Raw genomic sequence first — 21,163 nt, 5'->3', positions numbered from 1 at the left:
CTAGCAGACACTCATACCATCGGAGTTTTACACCCACCTCGAGCAAGTTGGCAGGTCTGGCGAATCAGATGGCGTGTTCACACCGGAAATTCGCAAAAGCCTAATCAGCTACTTTTGTTGGAAAAGAAATTACGTGTGCTAGAAAGGGACGGGCCATTTGTGGTATATTTCGCTATATTTATTCCACAATATTAAAGTCGATTTTAAAACATGCTTGATTACATTAAATGATTTGAATAACTTAAAAACTTTACAATGGAACGTTGATAATTTAAACTTCCCGCTACAGGACAAAAGTTCCAAAAGCTTCGCGACAGCAATGAACGATTAGCACCTCATTTTCCATCTACTGATCAAAGCTTCGGATATTTTTAGGTAAAATGTGGCATGTGGAATTTGTGCGTCATTATTTACAGTAGTCACTGTACTTGCACTGGGAACTAGTTTAACAGATAAGGTTCCGCAGAAGAGGAAGCAGAACATACAGCTGTTTTCGCTATTATCAACTGTTGATTGCAACAAAGAGATGTGAAAAAGCCCGCAGAACATTCCAAGAACTCCGCCCACCAAGATGCATTCCGCCCAGACGCAGGCTCAGGCCCGCGACAAGATCTTCAAGAACTGGAGGGGCATTAGCGAGGTGACCATCATCAAGGAGGTGGCCACCAAGGGCGAGCACATCGACCTGTGCATGGAATACTGGGCGCAGAAGAGGAAGATTCCCGTCTCGGAGTACCGCCACTACTTCTACGACGTGGTGCAGGCCTATGTGCAGCGACTGCTCTCCGAGAGACTTGTCTGCAAGGCGGAGGACGTGATCCGGAACGTAGACAGAGATGTGAAGTGCTTCTTTTTTCAGTTCGCCTGCGAGTGCCAGGACGAGGAGTTAAGTGAGTTTGTGCTGGATCACCTGCGCAGTCGGGAGCCCCTTATGTACGAGCAGGAAGAGCCAGTACTGGCCTACCACTGGTCCTTGGTGCAGCAACTCCGGGAGTGCGAGGCCTTGGTGGCCAAGCATCGGACACAGCTGCCCCGTGTGCACATAGAAGCCATGATGACATTACCAGAGCAGGCACTGCAGTTGCTCCTCGTAGAACTGTACTTCGCCAATGGCAATGAATCTCTGTTGGGATCCCTGTCCAAAGACATGGTCTGGCAGCACCTCGTGGACAGTGATGAGCAAGCAAAGCTCCAGCGCTGGTGTCGCCTTCAGGAGGAGGGCTTTGAACCCCAGGAAACGCTTTCTCCCTTGGAACAGAGCTTCACCGCCTGGAAAATAGATGCCACCATGTACGAGTACGCCTTGGAGGAACTGCAGCAGCCCAGCGAAGTGCTGCGAAACTTCTTTGCCCGCGCGGGATACTTCTTCATGGACGAGTCCGGCGATATTCCTTCCCTGCTGCGTCGCCTTTGCACCATGGAGTGCTTGGGAAAGCACGCGGATCTCCTTAGCCGGCAGCCACTGGCTAAATACCTGCTGGACCGTGGCCAATACTCGCTGCTGCTCATGGAATGCGTGCCTGTCGCCTCGCTGGAACTGCTGGCGGGCACTGAAACGCACCAGGAGCCCCTGATTAATCTAATCGTCGACATAAAAACAAATTCATTGACCGAGAACGAGGGCTTCGAGTTGGTAAGTCAGAACAGATAATCATTCGCAATTATATTATTTTCTCTATATTTAAGTGTGTTAAGTGTATAATTATGCCAATTTATATGTATTTCAGATATCCAAGAGCGTTCAAGCATACTTGGAGAAAACTCACGACACAGTCGACTCCTTCGAAGGGCATCCCCTGCTCACCTTCTACGATTTTCTTGGTCAGGAGCCAAGTGTGCGCTCTTTAGAGGGATTCCTGACCTCTACCAACTTGGGTCGGGTTCCGTATCTCAAATCCCTGATTGCTCGCTTCGATCATGGACCGACGAGCTGCAATTTCGGCCTACCCACGGCACACGATCTCTTCATGAAGTTCAAACACGTGAATCTGACGCTCCTAGCAACTGCTGGACATGGTGAACTGGTATGCTTCTCAAACGCGCGTCTTAGTCAGCGATATGCCAGGAAATCTCAACTGAATTACACCCATTACCTAAAGCAACAGAGAAGCGCCTATGCTGTATACTACCTTATTACAGAGCAACTTCAGCTTTACGGTCAGATAACAAAGACGCAGCTGTTCCACGCCTGTGAGACTGTCACCCAGATAGCATTGCAGCACGCTGGCGATGATGAGTTGGTTACCCATTGCGTAGCCTGTTGCGAAATGCTTGGCTTCGATACCCAGCCACTAAGGAGTTTTCTGCTGCTGCAAAGGAAGCTACCTAAGTACGAAACCAGACAAAGTTACTCCGAGCTCCTAGCTGAATGGGATAGGGACTTGGTGGAAATGCTCGAGGCCAATCCCAGGGAATTTCCTTTGGAACTATATCAGTCCCTAATGCGTCTAGCTATAAGGGACACTCCAGGAAAACTTCCAATGGAATTGCTCAAACGATATGCCTCCAAAAATAATTGGTGGCACTTGCTGCTAGTCTTCCAATTCTTTGATCTTCCCTTAAACGAACTTAAGAAGCTCTTGCCGCACTTCAAGTCATCTCCAATCGGAGTGCATTTGCTACGAGCGTTGAGTTACGAATCGTCTGGAGATCGCCACCACAAAAGGACCTTACAGCGACCGACTCGTCGTAGCGGGGAAACGCAAACCAACTCCTCTCAGGAAACGATGACCAACTCCTCACATAGTTCGAATCAGGATTCCAGCATGCAGCAGCTTCAGAGGAATACGGAACAATCCCTTTGCACTCTGCTAACACACACAGCTCGCCAGGACGTATTTGCAATAATACTGTGCAGTACCAATAGTCTTCCAGATGAGCTTATTGCCACCACACCAAAGTTTTTGGAGATGATGGTTGGGAACAGTTCGCATTGCAGTAGCATAAACCTCTTAAGGCACTGCATCCGCCAGGAGCTGCCTATCTTGGCTGTACTGGCAGCCACAATCAGCGAGCAAAACCGGGATTGGTGCTGGATTGTTTGGCTTTCGGTGGCCAGCGGACAGTGGAGCCTGCAGCTCCAAGAGGCATCCAAGGTGCGCGATGAGAACCGATCGGATTGGGTGTGGTCAGTCATTAGAGGTGCTGTCGCTGGCGGACATCTGAATGCCCTGTTGCACAGCCTAGAAATCTTTCAGCCGGTAGGTATGAACAGTTATTTAGATGCTTTGTTTAATAACAGCCAATTTCTCTTTCAGGACTGCAAACTAACGCATCTGTGCCGATTTCTTCAACTGACTGGCCACCAGGAAGACTTTAGTGATGCAACAATTGTGGAGCTGCGACAGTTCTTTTTCAGCTGGAGCCAGGATTCGGTCGCTTTGCCTCTGTGTGGCCCCCTGCCCAGAAAGCAGATGATGCAGCGCTCCATTGGCCTGCTGCTCATCCAATTGCAGTCGAATTTTGACTGCATACTGCAGCAGCAGCGCTTCCTTGAGTGCATCTGTCGTTCGGATGTGGGCGATATTTGTGATCTTCTGGATTTCTGCCTTCTGCATAAAGTTTTCGGAGTCGCTGCTACCTGGCTAAGGGAACTATCCATTGATCTCGAACAGCTCGGGAGGAGGGATAGCCCCGAGTACAAGCGACTGGTAGATGCCCTGACTGAGGCACGAGCTTATGAGGAAGCTTTGCAATTGGCCACATTGCTACAGTTGCCGTTGACTGACATTGTGTATGGTAAATGGATGACGGAGCTGGAAGCCGGACAACTCAGACCCCACCAGGAGTACGAAAAGGACATTCAACAACACGCTTTGGCTCCCGCCATCTTGGTGAACTTCCTGCTGCAGGCAGCTTCCGCCGTTGGCCAAGTGAGCCTCCGGCGATATGAGCTGTTGCAAAGTACGCTGGGCGTCATCAAAAAGCATCACCTGTTCCCAAACGAATCCTTTGATCGCGATCAAATTGAGTACGACATGGTTTTGTGCTATTTGCAGCTGCCGGAAGAGCAGCTCTCTCAGTTATCCATTTACCACTCGGAGTATTTTGAGCAAATCATGCTTCAAGAGCGCTGTGTGCTTTATAAATCATTTTCGGAACTTAAAGAACTAGCAGGGATTGATGACCTCAGCATAGCTGATAAAACTGCGCTTACTTCGGAGATGGAAGACCGACTCAATACTTTACTAAACACCCTATTGGACAAGGGTGACATCGTGGAGGCACTGCGTCTTCAAGAGCTTTTCGAATTTCGTCCAAATGACCTTCGATTTATCGTATTTGCAATGGCATTGGCCGAAGGTATGACCAGCACTAGCAATCTGTCGAGCAAGGAACGCCAGCTGCTTGGAGAAATCGAGAAGAGTGCGTTTCCCAAGTTTAATCGGATCACCTTAAACCAAAATGTGATGACACGCTGGGGCAGTGACCTTTCTGATACCTGTTCGGACAGTGTGGCAATGGAGTTTGAAGAGATCCCCTCGAAAGAGAAACAGCAGACACTGGACACCTTGCTGGGCATTGGATCAAAGTTAAAATATGGCGTTGAGCTGGGACGACGTATTGTCCTTGCCTACAGGGCAGCCATGTATTTGGACAAAGAATATCTGGATGTGTTGCGAACCAAGGATGCTGGTATCCTTTTAAAAAGCGCCGCTGCTGAAGATTGTCTACAGCGACTACTGGTGGTCAGTGATATACAAATTTCCACGAGAATGACACCAAAAGAAGTAAGTACTTTATATTTCAAATGCGCAATCAGTTTGATAATAACATTAACTTCAACAGATTGCCGAATGTTTGGCCTTGGAGCTGACCACCTGCATCGTACGTCCCCGTTTTTATATATTCCATGCCAGAGAGCAGCCGCGAAATGCATTAAGGAACGCTGATCTCTGGGGCCACAGCATCGATCGGGATTTCCATCTGTTCCTAGAACTGGCCCCCAATTCCACTTTGCTGGGTAATTGTTTGCTGGAGTACTGTGACGCTCTTAAGACTTATCGCCGCTACCAGGAGGGCAAGCCTTTTGAGGAAACCGAAGCATTCGAAAATCTTTCAAAGATAATAATGCTCTACGGATTACCCACTCCTTCTCCGACGGGTACAGTGTCAGGCATTCCCCAGGTTTTGTCACACAAAAAACAAAATCAGATCTACGTGGAGCTGTTGATCAAAGCGCACCTGTGTTTCGTGCACGAGTGCTCCATGGAAGGCATTGTAAGCGTCCTACAGAAAGCTAAAGCACTTAATACCAAACTAGCCCAGGCCAAATCGTGGTCGCTGATTGTCCGTTTGCTGATTGGTATTGCTCGCTACCGCGAGATGTTCTACTGCTTTGATTCCCTGATTGAGAACGAGCAGTTCGAGTCCTTGTTGGGACAGTTCGATGAGGACCAGAAAGGTGGACTTCGACAGGCGATCCTTAGTTACCTCAGAGAGTACCAACCAAAGAATGGGAAGGAGCTCCTGCGCCTAGCGGCGCTGCACTTCCTCATGTACAAAGAGTTGGCGGAGATGTGGACTGCGGAGGCCCAGGAGATAGTAACCAAAATTCAAGCCTTTGCCGCGCAGTCCAATAAGCTAAAATGCTCCGCAGAGGTTCAAACACTGTTGCAACAGGCCTTGGAGAACTACACACATGCTACGGAGAACTATTTGTTGGACAACAAGCTTCTGCTCGCCCAGCAAAGTGTTTCTCGAGCCGAGCTGATGGCCATGCAACTGGATCTGTGCAACAAAGCACTCGAGAAAAGGCACAGCAATAACGCGAATCATTTGTGTGTCAGCGTTATTGGAGTGCGTTCTAGGGAACAGTTTCGGGAGCTAGTCAACGTCCATTTAAGGTATGCAACACCGTTTCATCAAAGGACTAACTATTTAAATAATTTGTTATTATCTTTTCATTCCAGCGTACCACAAGCTCTGATTCTGAGTCGCGCCTACGGTTATGATATTAACTGGAGCGAAGCCATCTTGTCTCAATTCGTTGTGCTTCAGGGAGCCAATTATCTTCAGGAATATCTGTGCCATCAGCGCATGAATGATGATGTAATCGAACAGATTGTAAAGGGGTAAGTGTTTGGCTGGCCTGACTTTATTTTCCTCCTTGTTATTGTTATATTTTTTCAGTTATTTGCTGCACATCCAAAGTAATGCCACGAACTCAAAACAGGAAGAGTCCATGGTGCATCTGGTGGAACTGATCAAGTCCGTGGTTCTCAAATACAAGCTGGCATCCATTTTGGGTTTCAAGTCCATCGTGATGTCCTTAATCAACGATTCCTCCGTTTATTATCTTAGAGATACAAATTTCGGTCGCAGCGATTTCCACACAGCTGGAGACACGTGACATAAATACCATTGTGATTTTAAACTGTTTTTATACAACAACATTAGCACTGATTACGTTATTACAAATATACATTTACAAATAGTTAAATCTCTCGACGGATATCGTTTCCTCCGCGGCTAAGGCAGGCGCTCGCTGGGGTTTTGGTGATGCTTCTGTTTCGGTCTCTTTGGATGGCGAATCATTCCAGGACTGGACGGCCATTTGACCAAAGATTAGGTACATCAAGTTGCCGAGGAACAGAATCACCGAAATGCCAAGGAAAACAGTTCGCCATTGCGAGCGATCCGACTGAAACAAAATAAAGTAAATAAATTTACTTAACTGGCCAAGTTACTTACCTCATCGGTTACGGTCAGCCCAATGACGATTGGGGATATGACACCAGCTGTAGACATCAGTGTGTTGCTGATCCCAAACAGGAGTCCAGCGAAGTTTGGCGACAAATCCACATGGTTAAGCGAACTGCCAATGGCCTGTCCGGAAATGGCAGCGGTGGCTGCGATCAGACAGAACATACTGCCCACCACATTCTGATCGCTGACGTAGGATAGGATCACAAGGGCCACAGCCGGGGTCCATGTGGCAAAGGTATTAATGGTCTTCCGTAGGATGGGTAAGGAAATGTCTCGACGACGGGTCAAGTATTCAGCCAGGAAAATGAATCCGTAGGAGGACATTAGCATGACCACAAAGGGCAGAGCTGAGAGCAGGGCATTCATCGCAATGCTGTAGTGGAATATGCCGTGAATGTAGCGCGGAATCTGCTGCATCAGCGTGAAGAAGCTGCATGCCTGGCTCATCTTGCAAAATGCCAGGACGATAAATGGACGAGAGGTGAGGATCTGGAGCCAGGGCACTGGAGGAGCTGCACCGCTAATCACCTGGTTCTGCTCCAGGGCCAGTTCAATGTGCTTTCGTTCCGCCAGAGAAATGAATTTCGATTCGGATGGACTGTTGGCGCCATATCGCAGGAAAATAAGACACCACACGATGCCCAGGTATCCTGAAATTGAAACCAACATTTTGTGTTCTATTTAATTTAGTATATAAGCTAAAACCTATGCCTAAACCTTACTTAATCAGTTATTGCTTTAGAGTTATGTCGTCGGTAGGTAAAATGATAAATACAGCTATTAAAGTGTCAACAGGTTTATTGCTAGTTTAACGTGTCTTTAGAAGAGTTCCGCAGTTTTTTCTGTTGCCCAATGCTGTCCAATGAGTAAATGATTATCTATATTGAACTCACCTGGCACGTAGAATGCGCTGGGCCACCCAAGTGGCGATGCAGAGAGTACGCCACTCAAAGCGAATCCCATTATTGTCCCACAATCCAAGCCAGTGGTCATGACGCCGCCCATGCGATTGGCCTCCTTTTTGGGGCACCACTTGGCCAGATGGGTGTACAGGCAGGGCCACATGCCACCCATGGCGATTCCCTGGACGAATCGCACCCAGAAGAGCATCTGCCAGCCGCCCCAGGCCAAGGCGAAGGGCGTGGCAATGCTGAGCAGAGCGGTGAGCAACATGATGGTCAGCAGCAGCAACTTGGCTCCAAAGCGACTAGATAGATAGCCACTCATCATCTGGGTGCAGCAGGAGCCCCAGAAGGGACTGCTGATGGTGTACGACTTCTGAGGCTCCGTCAGGCGATATTCCGGATAATTCGGGTTACTGCTATTGGCATTCGTAAAGGCCACAATGGCCACGCTCATGTTGAACCGCTGGGCCACGACCAAGGTGGCGCACAGGAAGAGGAACAGCACCTGCAGGTGGCGAACGCCCCACTTGGGACCTGCGAAAACAAATGACTCTTGCAGCGAACTTGGCACGGGCATCGAAGTACCAGCTCACCCTTTGCCACCAAGTTGAACGATTTTATCGTCATTGCGCAGCGCAACGACGACTGCGTCCACCTCAAGTCACCGAACTGCCTGTTTAAAAATTGGCAATGCCAGCTAATAAGCAGCTGTGACCAAACTGTGCTGCGAAACTAGTTTAAAGCCAAATCGTCAAACAGGCTCCTCAGAGACTTGAATTCTTGCCTCGTGCCGCTGGCAATGATGCAACCGAGTTCTAGGCATATATGTTGCATTCTTCAATAAAAATGATTTGGATAGGGCGGCATCGAAAGTGAATCTACATACTTGAGGCCGCGAAAGAGTTAATACTCTTACTGTTCCTCTAGTCTAAATCTAAATAAATTTTATTTTTAAGATTAGAATATATGTTAGCCTAAATTTTTTAAATCAATTACATAGGTAAATATTAAATAAAGCCACAAAAATAGGAATAAATAATAAAGGAATAAAATTATATTAAAAGCACAAATATTTAAATTTGAATTCCATCTTTCTTTAAGTATCCCATTCGTAGAATAGCACTTTAAAATTTTCTATATTTAAAATTTGAAATTTAAGAGATCGTTATTTTACTATAGCATACAGTCATAGCATACTTTAAGTCTGATCAATAAAAAACTATTATTCACTAATACTGCTCTTGAATTCTTATTTCTGTCATCGTTTTTTAAATATTTATATAAACTGTTTTTACTATTATTTATTAATTATTAAAAATGACGAAAAAATTGCACTTCTGTTATTTAGTAAAATATAAACATGTAGTTCAAAAACTAGAAGAGGAAGTTTTCGAAAACACATGAAATAACTTAATTTTCCAGCTGAAGGTGCTCATCTCATAAGCGGTAGTCAATCATAATGGCTTACTGACAGTTTTACGGCCGAATGGGAAGCCAAGCCAGTTAAATTGCTGACCCAATAACTCACAGCCTCGTGCGAGCAATAGTATAAATACAAACAATAACAATGACGGGTGCGAATCGTTTGCTCTTATCAGAGGCTAAATAAAGCGCCGGCAGTCGGCCAGGTACTTTATATCAATCGCCAGAGCCAATTACAATCACTTAGTTCCGGGCACTAGACTGCTATTTTATCAAATGACGAAGCGATCGTTAAGCGATAATTATGGGAGAATTAGCAGCTGATAAGATAAGGACAGGAGACCTTACTCAACTTAAGTAGCCTAGTCTCAGACGGGGATTCCACCATTTCGAGCTAGACTAGATGACGGCTTGCAGATAAGATCTTAAGTGGCAGCAGAATCAGCGAAATATCCCAGGTGCCAATAGTAAATAATGCGTATGAGCAGAAAGTTAGAATAACAATATATATACAAATATCTTGTGATAAGATCACAGTCATCAGCCAGCAGAGGAAAATGCGCAATTTGAATTCACAGATCTTAGGAGGGCCAAAAAGAGGCTGGTCTTATGGAGAGCATACAAACCTTTAACACGCCATGTGTCCCACTCAATAGAGACTTGATTCTCAGCCATCGAGAGCTAGTGCAAATAGAGCTAAGTACAAAGAACGGAGAAACAAGGCAACAGTTTATTCTAAGTATCACAATTTTGAACATTTTATACATTCACAAACAGCTGTGGCAAATGTTTTTGAACCCCTCGAGAAAGAGGGGCAGTGCAAAGCACTCAGAATTAGCCACAGCCATTGACAATTGGTCGCATGAGCCGCAATCCAATATAAATATGGTACTTATATACATTTATGAGATAAATTAACTGATTAGATTGCGCTGGACTGGCCTATCGGGCTCTTCCTTGATTCGAGTGCCGAAATCACAAGCGATTGGTAACAACAAAAGCGATTCAATTGCAAATAATTTACTTAAGCCTCGTGCTACGATCACGCCTTATAAATAGAATAAATATAAATTACAGCCTACTTATGGTTAATACTGATTAACAAAAGCAATTGTTCTCGGCGATCGGACACTTCCGCCACAAATCACTCGATGGCTTTGGCAGTATACCGCTCCGGCCAACTGATTTGCTGCTCCAGGACGGGATCAATGGGCGGCGCGACTTCTGCGGGCGTGATCTTGGGCTTCTCGCAGGCGGTCTCCGTGTCCTTGGGCTTCAGGAAGTCATCCGCATCCCAGGGCTGCGCCTTGGCCGTTCCCCAGATGATGAATACCACATTGCCCACGAAGAATATGACAGCTGCCAGTCCAAAGACGATCTGCCATTGGCCGCGATTGTGCTGCGAAATTGGGAAATATTTATAATTGTTTTCGATTTGGGATTTTCCATAACTTTTTTAGACGCTTGACTCACCTTATCAGCCACGATCTCTCCCGCAATCAGTGGTGTGAGGATGGGAATAACGTTCGCCACCGTATTGCTCAAGCCAATCAATATACCAGCGTGATTGGGTGACAGATCGATGGAGTTCAGGGAACTACCAATGGTGGCTCCACTGTTTACACCCACCGAGACGGTCATCAGCACGATGGCCAGATTCTTGTTCTCCTCGCTGAGGAATCCAATGCCGATCAGGGCGGCAGCCGGAATCCAAAAGGAGAGCGTGTTGAACAGCTTACGCACGGAGGTCAGCGACAGGATCTTCTTCTTGAGCAGCACATCGGCGGCAATCAGATAGACATAGGACAGCAGCCACATGGCCAAGAAGGGCAGCGATGAGAAGACGGCGTTGCTCTGGATCTCCATGTTGAGGACTCCGTTCATGTAGGAGGGAATTTCCGCCTGCAGGGTGCTCAGTCCGTAGGTTTCTGCACACCGGGTCACCAGCAGGGCCAGGAAGGGCACAGAAGTCCAGATCGCCCTCCAGGGAATTGGTATGGTGCGATCGTGGAAGTCCTCATTGTGCTCCAGCGAGGATTCGATATACTTGCACTCGGCCTCGCCAACAAATCGGGACTCAGTGGCGTTGTTGGAGGCGAATATCAGCCAGAGGAAGCACCAGGCGGCGCAGAGGGATCCAGACACATAGGATATGCCCGGCCAGCCCATCGCTCCCTTGGCAATCATGCCACTTATGAACATGGCCAGCACAGTGCCGCAATCTGTGCCCGTGTAGCTGAAGGCTCCCAGGCGGTTCCTCTCCTCCGGTGGCGACCACATGGCCAGGTGCTCTGTGACGCAGGGAAAGATCACGCCCTGGAACAAGCCCTGAAGAATGCGGATGGCGCAAAATACCTGCCATCCTCCCCAGGTGATGCACCACGGGGTCATCAGACTGAACACAGCAGTGCCACAACTGGCTATAAAGAGGACCACCTTGGCGCCGTAGCGACGACACAGGAAGCTGCCAGGACACAGGGTCAGGATGTAGCCCCAGTAGAAACTGGAGAGTATGTACGACTTTTGTTTCTCCGTCCATTCGTACTCCTGCGTGGGAAAGCGGCCACGTCAGCTATTTTGTACCGCAAGGAATATCACTTAAAACTCACCGGAAAGTTGGGATTCGTGGTGGCCGCGTTAGTCATGGCCACAATGGCCACACTGACATTCAGCCGGGCGATGTGCATCACGGTCAGGCCGAGAAAGAGCAGGAACGACTGCAGATGTCGCACGCCCAGACGAGGGCCCTTGCAAGGTTTATGGGTCATTATCGGCAAGTAAGTCCAGGAAGCAACTCCACTTGGAACACTTTTTGATCTTCGGTTTAGTTGCCGAGGTCTGCACTGTTAGATTGGCGGAATGGTTCTAAGCCCAGCCGCCATTGTATTGCCAACATTTATACGACAGCGGAAAGCTTTGAAAGCTTGGGCCAACCAGCTCGGCGATATCATTCACCCACATAGCTATTGGCCCGGGGACTCGCAGGTGAGTCCCCAGGGAGATGGTTCTGCGACAAACAAGATCGGCGATCGGAGACACTTTGACGCAACTCCTCGTTCCAGAAGCCAACTGACTGACGTAGCGAACCTATTGTAGTACGAGAAAGAATATGCATATGTTCCTACGTATTATCGGCAAATATTGATGAACTTACACAAAGTGGTGGCTAGAAAACAAGCACTCCCACCCAACACTCCACTTTGGCCAGAGACGTGTTTATTTGCCCAAAAGATTTATGGCACGATTATCAACAGAAGTTTTTGCTCGCCGGGCCTGAAGCCGTAGAAAAATTAAATCCGATCCCCTGAAAGCTTCAAACGGAAAGCGGAAAGAGGCAACTCTGCTCAGCACCAGCACTTTGGCCAACCGAAAGAGCCGCCATAAATGAATGAGTTTATTTATTTTTTGGCATAGTATTCTTTATGGCCGCAATCTGGTCGAAACAATGGAACGCAACTGATAAGCGATGCTACCAGTTAAATAAATAATCAACTAATCGATACTGCACAGAGCCGCCACACGGCCAAAGTATTTATAATGTTTCTGTCAATTTATTGAACTTTATTAATTTAAAGAAAACTCTAATCTCAGCCAATTCCTCGCCTGGCCATTACAATCTCGAGTGATTCCCCTTGCTTGAGTGGGTTATGAGCCAAAGCTGAGTAGGCTCCATTTGAGATTACCAGAAGAGCTTTAGTTATCTGCTCAGGGATACCAGAGCTTTGAAAGGTTCTCACAAATCTTGGCGGAAGAATTGGAAACTGGGTTTTCCTTCATTCTGAACGATGAGTCACTCAAAATGTGACAAATATAGGTCACGCCTTAAATTTTTGTTCAAGAGAAACCGTAAAGGTGTGTACCATTTAGTGATACTGTGGGCATTGCCAATTTTTTATCACAAATCATATGGCATAAAGTGCAATGACGAGATCGTTATACGTAAGATGATATTTATAGGTCTTTGCAAACTTAACAATGAACTGCAGAACTAAATGGTCTGTAATTCAGTCTACTAACAACGATAACTAAGAGAATTATAAACACAAGAATATGTCTATTTAGTTGAACAAGCAAAACACGAAAAGCTGACTAGCTCTTGAGACTGCGGACTTATAATTAAAAATATTAAGTGATGTCGCCCTCAATGGCCTCTTTAAAATCTCAAGAATAATTCAATTTGAGTGCCAGTTATAGATGAAATAATCGTTTGCTATCTTTCTACCAAGTTGTGATTTGTAGACCACCAAAGTGAACAAATATAACCCAAATGCTAAAATGTAAATTTGGTTTTCCAGACTAGTCTAAAAAATTAATGCGGGTTAAGAATTATTGGCTTTTACTATTCATTTTCTCTTTGGAATTTTCGTCAATTGGAAAGGATAACGCCTGCATAGGTGGTCCATTGGCAAGTTCCGGGTTCTGTGTCTGGAGATAGTCCTCGGCATCCCAGGGCTGAGTTACGGCCGTGCCAAACACCAAGTAAATGCAGTTGCCCACAAAGAAGATGACGGAGGCAATGATGAACACGATCTGCCATTGGGAGCGATCAGACTGAAAGGAAAGGATACGAAAAGCCATTAAAAATCTTTACTTCTAGCCAACTTTTGCAAGCACTCACATTTTCCTCTACAATCCATCCAACCACTAAAGGAGTGGCTATGGGCACAAAATTCGCAGCTGTATTAACAATTCCCATGAGAATGCTAGCGTGATTTTTCGACAGATCAATTGTGTTTAGAACACTGCCAATGGTTTGAGCACTATTCACTCCCACACTGATGGTCATCAGAGCAATTGCGAAGTTCTTTTGATCCTTGTCCAGGAAGCCAATGCCCACCAAAGTGGCTGCAGGTATCCAGAAGGCAATGGAGTTGTAGGTCTTCCTCAAAACCGTCAAGGAAACCGAGTTCTTGCCCAAGAGCACATCGGCTACGATAAGGTAAATATACGACATGCACCACATGGCCAAGAATGGGAGCGCCGAGAAGAACGCATTGCTCTTCATGTCCATGTCGAGGACTCCGTTCATGTAGGATGGAATCTCGGCCTGCAGAGTGCTCAGTCCCCAGTTCTCACAGCATCGTACTATGAGCAGGGCCAGGAATGGTGCTGACGTCCAAATTGCCTTCCAGGGAATGGGGATGATGGTAGCGTGGTATGACTCATTGTGCTTTAGAGACGACTCAATATAGAGCAGTTCGTTCTCTCCTATGAAACGAGATTCCGTGGGATGGTTGGCAGCGAAGACGAACCATAATGCACACCAGAAGAAGGCCACTCCAGCCGAGACATATGAGATTCCGGGCCATCCCAGGGAGCTCTTGGCTATCATTCCGCTCAGGAACATGGCACTCACATTGCCGCACTCGATTCCAGTGTGACTCAGAGCTCCCAACCGATTTCTTTCCTCCGGAGGTGACCATTTAGCCAGGTGCTGATGAATGCAGGGGAATACCACTCCCTGGGCCAATCCCATTAGCACTCGAATTCCACAGTAGGCCTGCCATTCTCCAAATTCGATGAAGAGTGGCGTCAAAGCACTGCAGACACCAGATCCAAAGACACCCCAAAACATTACACTCTTGACTCCAAAGCGCTTGCAGAGATAACCTCCAAGAAATTGGGTTAGGATGTAGCCCCAAAAGAAACTGGAGAGAATGTACGACTTCTCCGCCTCCGTCCAGTCGTATTCCTAGACGAGAAGCAGTGAGCTAAGGGGTATTTCCTTGATAGGATCCGTATTCTTACCGGAAAGTCCGGGTTCGTAGTTTCCGCATTGGTCATTGCCACCACAGAAACACCCACATTTAGGCGGCCTATGAATACGGTGGTTATGTTAAGGAAGATCAGTAGCGCCTGGACATGCCGCATTCCCAGAACGGGTCCTGCAAAACCAAAACGAACTGGTATTATCGCTGCTACTTCCTGTCTACAAACAGTTGGGTAAATAAATCTGAATTGCTCTTGAGATTCGGTTATCGCGCCATTATTGGAGTAATTTATGACCACTCAATGCGCGTGCGGAAAGCCCAGAACTCAATTTTTCAGACGGAGTACAAGGTCTGCTCCGTGAAGGGTTTTCCAACTGTGTCAAGTTCGTCTAGTGTCATTTCATTCACAAACTCTTATCCGAACCGAAAGATTTCCTTTCACACACCTTTGTTTGTCTCGGCCGTCATTTTTGATTTGGTCAACAAAACACTTCCTCACTTCTTTCAAACGACCGATCGGAATCACAGTGGGAAGTTAAGTGAGTGAGAACACGAACATAGAGTGGATTTAAATCCAAATTGAATTAGCCGATAAGCCAAATTTTGCTTATCTGATACGACGTCAGGTGATAAGGTCATTCAGCGGGCGAATTTAACCATTGAAAAAAAGCGTCATTAAAAAAAGGTTGCACCTTTACAAACGAGTTAATGTGTTATTTGTTCGGATGTTGTAAATCAATCAATAAATCATTATAAAAATATCAATTTCCACAATCCTCGTAAGGATTCTGGCACGATTCGGTAAAATATAGATGCCACATAAGCAACATGGCCTAAAATGTTAGCGCCAAAAAGAATGCATTGCTTTTTTATGGCCATAACGAGAAGTCCTTTTCGGATAGGTGTGGATTTCGGCCATCAGGCTACTTAGTAAAGAAAGTAGCCAAGGTTTTGGATCTTTAATTATTTCTTTTAGATATCTTGACGCAAATATCTTACCTGCAGTTCCTTTTCTACTGTTTAACGAGGTTGTTTGGAACAGCAGTGCCTGGACGTGTGGCGTTTCCAAATCTATTGGTATTATCAAGAGTAGTTCCTATCATACCATAATTGGAGTGATTTATGGCCACACCTTTGGTAATTTCTGACGACTTTTGATAAGGACATATCACATAAACACATATTTTTACTTATACGTTTAATAAAGAAACGAACTTTACTGACTTAGATCTTATATCTTATTTAATTTAATAATAACAATCTAAATGTTTTTGATGGTTTTGTTATTATAAATAGTTCCTATGCTTACTGGATGCGTAAATGCTGTCGATCTTTTATATTAAGGACTTCTCCGAAGGTCCATCAATACCTTTACCAACTTCATGGATAGCTGGAGATATAGCTAGCTCTGGTACCTTTACTGTGAGGTAATCTTCAGCATCCCAGGGTTGTGAAACAGCCGTTCCATAAAACAGGAACACACAGTTTCCGACAAAGAAAATTACTGCCGCAATAATAAACACTATCTGCCACTCAGCACGGTTTTTCTGAAAGAAAAATAGTATGATTACTTAATTATAAACCATAATAGTCTAAACTTACGTCTTCATGAACAATAACTCCAACTACCAGAGGGGTTACTATAGGCACTACATTCGCAGCCGTATTCACAATACCCATAAGAATACTCGCATGATTCGGGGATAGATCTATAGTGTTCAAGGAGCTTCCGATTGTTGCTCCACTGTTGAAACCTACACTGATGGTCATCAAAGCAATGGCAAGGTTCTTTTGTTCCTGATCCAGAAATCCGATTCCAATCAAAGTGGCACAAGGAATCCAGAAGGCCACCGAGTTGAAGGTCTTTCTGAGGGCCGTTAAACTCAGTCTGTTTCCGGCGAGCAGAACATCGGCGGTTATCAGGTACACATACGACATAATCCACATGGCCAGAAATGGTAACGCCGAAAAGAATGCATTGCTTTTCATGTCCATGTCCAGAACCCCGTTCATGTACGTTGGAATCTGGGCCTGCAGGGTGCTCAGACCCCAGGTCTCGCAGCAACGCGCTACCATAAGAGCAAAAAACGGTGCCGAGGTCCATATTGCCATCCAGGGAACGGGAATGACGGTTTTGTGATAGTTTTCATTGTGCGTCAGTGACGATTCGATATAGTGCAGTTCTTCTTGGGTTATGTAACGAGATTCCGCTGCATTGTCAGCAGCGAAAACGAACCAAAAGGCACACCAGGCGAAGGCTAATCCTGCAGAGACATACGATATTCCTGGCCAGCCAATGGCACTTTTGGCTATCATTCCACTGAAGAACATGGCACACACGTTGCCACACTCAATTCCAGTGTGACTGAGGGCTCCCAGGCGATTCCTTTCCGCGGGCGGTGACCATCTGGCCAAGTGCTGATGGATGCAGGGAAAGATCAGGCCCTGGGCACATCCCATCAGGACTCGAATGCCGCAGTAGGCTTGCCATCCACCAAATCCGATGAAAAGCGGGGTCAAAGCACTGAAGATACCCGATGCAAAGGAGCCCCAGAGCATGACACTCTTGACCCCATAGCGCTTGCACAAATATCCGCCCAGGAACTGGGTTATGATGTATCCCCAAAAGAAGCTGGATAATATATACGACTTCTGGGTCAAAGTCCAATCGTATTCCTGAGAAATAAAGTGATGAAAGTGATGATTGACTGAAGAGTGTATTTAAACTCTTACTGGAAAATCCGGATTAGTAGACTCGGCATTCGTCATCGCCACTACGGATACTCCCACATTCAGTCGACCGATGTACAAGCACGTGATGTTGAAGAAAATCAACAGGGTTTGAACGTGTCTCATTCCCAGTAGGGGTCCTGCAGTTAATACGAAAACTCGTTAGCTTTTGGTTCCAACTAGTCAACAGAAAAGTTAAACAAATCACATGGGGCTCCCTGTTTGCCAAGGGGTCAAAGGTTTGGTTTATTAATGGTCCTCCCCCAAGTACTACTGATTAAAGTCCATCTTTTACTTCGAACAGTTTACATTAAGCGACCGTTAAAAGAAAAAAGAAAAGCATGAACTTACCCGAATCCAAAAGAATATATTTTTGCCATACCTTTATTTATTTCAGCTGTCATCCTTGTAGTGTTGATGGAAAATTGAGCTTCTGCCTCCGAAATGGCAGAATAGAATGGAACTGAACTCGAGTCAACCGCACCCTACCGCGATTTCAATCGTACGAGTTGTTTATCAACTTCTGGCTAATCAGGCTGATTATCCTGTGATAAGGCTCAAACGCGTGCGTATTAACACAAAGAGTTCATGCGGATTCTTAAGAGAATGTGGCGCGCGATTAAGATCATGGCAAAAGCAGGAATGCCATTTGTTAGTCCAAGATTAGTAAATCAAATTTGTAGATAGACGAAATCCCCTACGACCCGTTGATATTTTTAATTCAACACACACTAATCACCAACTCATAATCAACGTTATAATCTTGTGAAAAACTGACCTAGCTCAATGTGGACGTTAGCTTGATTAGGTGGTATCTGTAGCTGTGGCATCTGGGAAAGCCCAGCGTCAAGTCTGAGTAGCTAGCCACCTCAAAGGTCATAATCATATTGTGCTATACTTTCACTGGCAACAATATTCCCACGTACTTATCAACAGAACACTTCATACGCCTTGCCCTCTTATCAGACATCAAATTAGTTGAAACTTCAATGGTAGTTGAAACACATGTCAAATTAATTGGAGAAGCGATCGATCTTATTTTTCCATAACACACACGTCAATTGCTTATTTACGATCAGTACTCCGAAGTTCTTATAGTAATCAGTGTGCATTGATAAACAGTTGACATGATGCCTTGGTGGGCCTGTTTCCGAAAGGTAAATCGACAAGGTCATGGGATTATTTACGTATATATATATTTACACCTTAAAGTACTCATTGGGAACACAATTGACTTATTTAAGCTACTTCGGACCAGCCGTGACTAAAATTCCTGGGTGATTTCGAGGTACAGAATAATTAGTTATCCTACGACATCAAATTTTGTCCTTGCTGCTCAGTTATCCTTGATACCCTCACTTTCATTGCGCTTCGCTTCTTCCACTTTCTCAATTCGCTGTGCTTCCAGAGCCTTGGAATGTCCCGCCTCTTGAAGATTGGAGGATCGTTGCTTATCCATAAAGTCAGGTGCGTCCCAGGGCTGATTAACCATCTGACCAAAAGCTAAGTAGACAATGTTGCCCACACAGAAGATGATGGCGGATATAATGAACACAATTTGCCACTGCTCTCGATCGTGCTGTTAACGAATAGATTAAATTTAATTATTTGCTTTGTTAGGGATCCCCATTTATACTCACATCATCCTTGACGATGATTCCCACAAGAAGGGGCGTCAAAATGGGCACAATGTTAGACGCAGTATTAATAATTCCCATAAGGATGCCAGCGTGATTGGGTGACAAGTCGATGGTGTTTATGGTACTACCAATGGTGGAACCAGCGTTGATTCCCACATTGGCGCACATCAGCACAACTGCCAGGGTCTTCTGGGTGCTGTCCAAGAAACTTACTCCGATCAGAGCTGCAGCGGGCACAAAGAACGCTATCGAATTCACACTCTTGCGAATGCCAGTGATGGACATGATGCCTCTGGTCAGCAGGATATCCGCGATGATTAGGTAGACAAAGGCCATAACCCAGGAGGTTAAATATGGCAGGGCAGAGTAAAGAGCATTGCTCTTCATGTCCATCAAAAGGACACCGTTCATGTAAGCTGGCATTTCGGTCTGGAGCGTGGAATATCCCCAGGACTGACAGCACCTAGTGACCATCAAGGCCCAGAAAGGAACTGAAGTCCAAATTGCCTTCCACGGCACAGGAATGGGTCCAGTGGCCTTTAGCTCTGCCTCCTCCGCCTTGCGGCTGGAGTTGATCGAAGTCTCAATGTAGTTTAGTTCCGCTTCGCTAATGAACTTGGATTCCCTGGGTTGGTTGGCTCCGAAAATCCACCAGACGATGCACCATAAAACGCCCACACCGCAGGAGACGTAGAAGATGCCGGGCCAGCCGATGCTCGAGGCTGCCAATAATCCACTCGCAAACATGGCCACCAAGGTGCCGCAATCAATACCCGTGTTGGCCAAGGCTCCCAGCCGGTTTCGCTCCTTCACAGGACACCAGTTCGCCAGGTGGGCGTGAATGCAGGGGAACAGAAAGCCCTGGAACAGACCCATGGACATCCGAATGCCACAATACGCTTGCCAGCCGCCCCAGGAAACACACCATGGGATCAGAACAACCAGCAGGGCTGACCCAATGGTGGACACGAACATCGTTATCCTTGCACCATAGCGCCGGCACAGCCACCCGCCCATAAACTGTGTCAGTATGTAGCCCCAAAAGAAGCTGGACAGGATGTAGGATCGCTCCATTTCGTTCCAATCGTACTCCTATAAAAATTAACGAAATCAGTTAAGAGATTTCGGAAGGTACCTCTTCAAACTTACTGGAAAGTTTGGGTTAGTATTCTCCGCATTCGTCATTGCCACAACCGCAACTCCAGCATTAAACTTGGCCATATAGTTAACCACAATCGACAGAAAGAGGAGGAAGGTCTGCAAATGACGTTGGCCGATCATCGGACCTATTAAGGCAGAAATAAATCGCATAAGTAACACACTTAAGTGGGCCTGGAACTCCCCACTACTGAACTTCTTTGTCCAAAACAATCCTTATCGGTCTGCTGTTTTGTTTTTCACTTCCTCCATATATTTGTCTGGTGAAAGTAGTCCACCTGCTCAGAACCCACTTAAATCAAAGACTTTATGATCTGATAAAGCTCTTAAAAGATTTTATAAATAGACTAAATGATTTCCACTTAAGAATATTTTATTGAGATTCAGTTACCACTTAGAATTGTAAGGAACTTAAGTGCTCAAAAGTATTTGTTTCATAATAAATAAGCAAATTAAAATAGGATTGTGATAGAAGTAAAATAACAAAAAAGACGCTTCAAGTTTCTTTCTTCAAGGATCAAAAGGATTATCTAAGGACCCTTCACTAACCCGTATTCGTTTCCGCCGTCATATCGCGCACTGCTTATATTGAACCGCACCCGCTAGAGATCAAAATTAAACTCAACTCCTAACCTGCAGCCAGCTCGGTTAACACCTCCCATTTCATTGGAGAGCTAATCGAACCCGCCGTCAGTTTTCAAGTGATACCCGTTTAATGGACACCAAATCAGGGCACTTTGCAAATACGATATTGATAAGGAAGAGGGCAACAATGAAAGCGCTATTTTGAATTGGAATGACGATAGCGGTTCCACTACGGACCACTGATAGTGTCAGTCGGTGGGTGGTGGGTGGTACAGCGCTTGAAATCCGGATGCGATACGCATGA

The 21,163-nt window shown here is 45.9% G+C and overlaps 6 protein-coding genes across 6 annotated transcripts; 1 reads left to right on the top strand and 5 right to left on the bottom strand.

The window, feature by feature from the left end:
* Positions 1-431: 431 nt before the first annotated feature.
* LOC117136128 (spatacsin) lies at positions 432-6,442 on the top strand. Its single transcript, XM_033296831.1, has 6 exons — positions 432-1,633; positions 1,728-3,200; positions 3,258-4,730; positions 4,789-5,846; positions 5,913-6,074; positions 6,133-6,442. Exons 1-6 carry the CDS (start codon positions 572-574, stop codon positions 6,350-6,352), a joined length of 5,448 nt encoding a protein of 1,815 aa, XP_033152722.1. The 5' UTR covers positions 432-571; the 3' UTR covers positions 6,353-6,442.
* Positions 6,405-8,340, bottom strand: LOC117136129 (putative inorganic phosphate cotransporter). The gene is made up of 4 exons (XM_033296832.1): positions 8,207-8,340; positions 7,602-8,147; positions 6,694-7,358; positions 6,405-6,643 (listed from the first exon to the last, which is right to left on the bottom strand). The coding sequence occupies exons 1-4, from the start codon at positions 8,238-8,240 to the stop codon at positions 6,428-6,430; spliced, it is 1,461 nt and encodes a 486-aa protein (XP_033152723.1). The 5' UTR covers positions 8,241-8,340; the 3' UTR covers positions 6,405-6,427.
* A 1,561-nt stretch (positions 8,341-9,901) lies between these two features.
* On the bottom strand, positions 9,902-11,886 carry LOC117136716 (putative inorganic phosphate cotransporter). The gene is made up of 3 exons (XM_033297739.1): positions 11,645-11,886; positions 10,509-11,582; positions 9,902-10,434 (listed from the first exon to the last, which is right to left on the bottom strand). The coding sequence occupies exons 1-3, from the start codon at positions 11,801-11,803 to the stop codon at positions 10,180-10,182; spliced, it is 1,488 nt and encodes a 495-aa protein (XP_033153630.1). The 5' UTR covers positions 11,804-11,886; the 3' UTR covers positions 9,902-10,179.
* Positions 11,887-13,361: 1,475 nt separating this feature from the next.
* LOC117137426 (putative inorganic phosphate cotransporter) lies at positions 13,362-15,214 on the bottom strand. The gene is made up of 4 exons (XM_033298856.1): positions 15,193-15,214; positions 14,784-14,920; positions 13,654-14,727; positions 13,362-13,586 (listed from the first exon to the last, which is right to left on the bottom strand). Exons 1-4 carry the CDS (start codon positions 15,212-15,214, stop codon positions 13,362-13,364), a joined length of 1,458 nt encoding a protein of 485 aa, XP_033154747.1.
* An 866-nt stretch (positions 15,215-16,080) lies between these two features.
* On the bottom strand, positions 16,081-17,900 carry LOC117137307 (putative inorganic phosphate cotransporter). The gene is made up of 4 exons (XM_033298687.1): positions 17,859-17,900; positions 17,480-17,616; positions 16,349-17,422; positions 16,081-16,293 (listed from the first exon to the last, which is right to left on the bottom strand). Exons 1-4 carry the CDS (start codon positions 17,878-17,880, stop codon positions 16,081-16,083), a joined length of 1,446 nt encoding a protein of 481 aa, XP_033154578.1. The 5' UTR covers positions 17,881-17,900.
* A 912-nt stretch (positions 17,901-18,812) lies between these two features.
* Positions 18,813-20,845, bottom strand: LOC117137341 (putative inorganic phosphate cotransporter). The gene is made up of 4 exons (XM_033298736.1): positions 20,824-20,845; positions 20,266-20,402; positions 19,117-20,208; positions 18,813-19,055 (listed from the first exon to the last, which is right to left on the bottom strand). The coding sequence occupies exons 1-4, from the start codon at positions 20,843-20,845 to the stop codon at positions 18,813-18,815; spliced, it is 1,494 nt and encodes a 497-aa protein (XP_033154627.1).
* Positions 20,846-21,163: the final 318 nt, after the last annotated feature.

The sequence above is a fragment of the Drosophila mauritiana genome, chromosome 2R (genome assembly GCF_004382145.1).
Source record: "Drosophila mauritiana strain mau12 chromosome 2R, ASM438214v1, whole genome shotgun sequence".
Classification (NCBI taxonomy): domain Eukaryota; kingdom Metazoa; phylum Arthropoda; class Insecta; order Diptera; family Drosophilidae; genus Drosophila; species Drosophila mauritiana.
The sequence above is the reverse complement of the archived record's forward strand: the minus strand, read 5'-3'. Positions and strand labels throughout refer to the sequence as shown.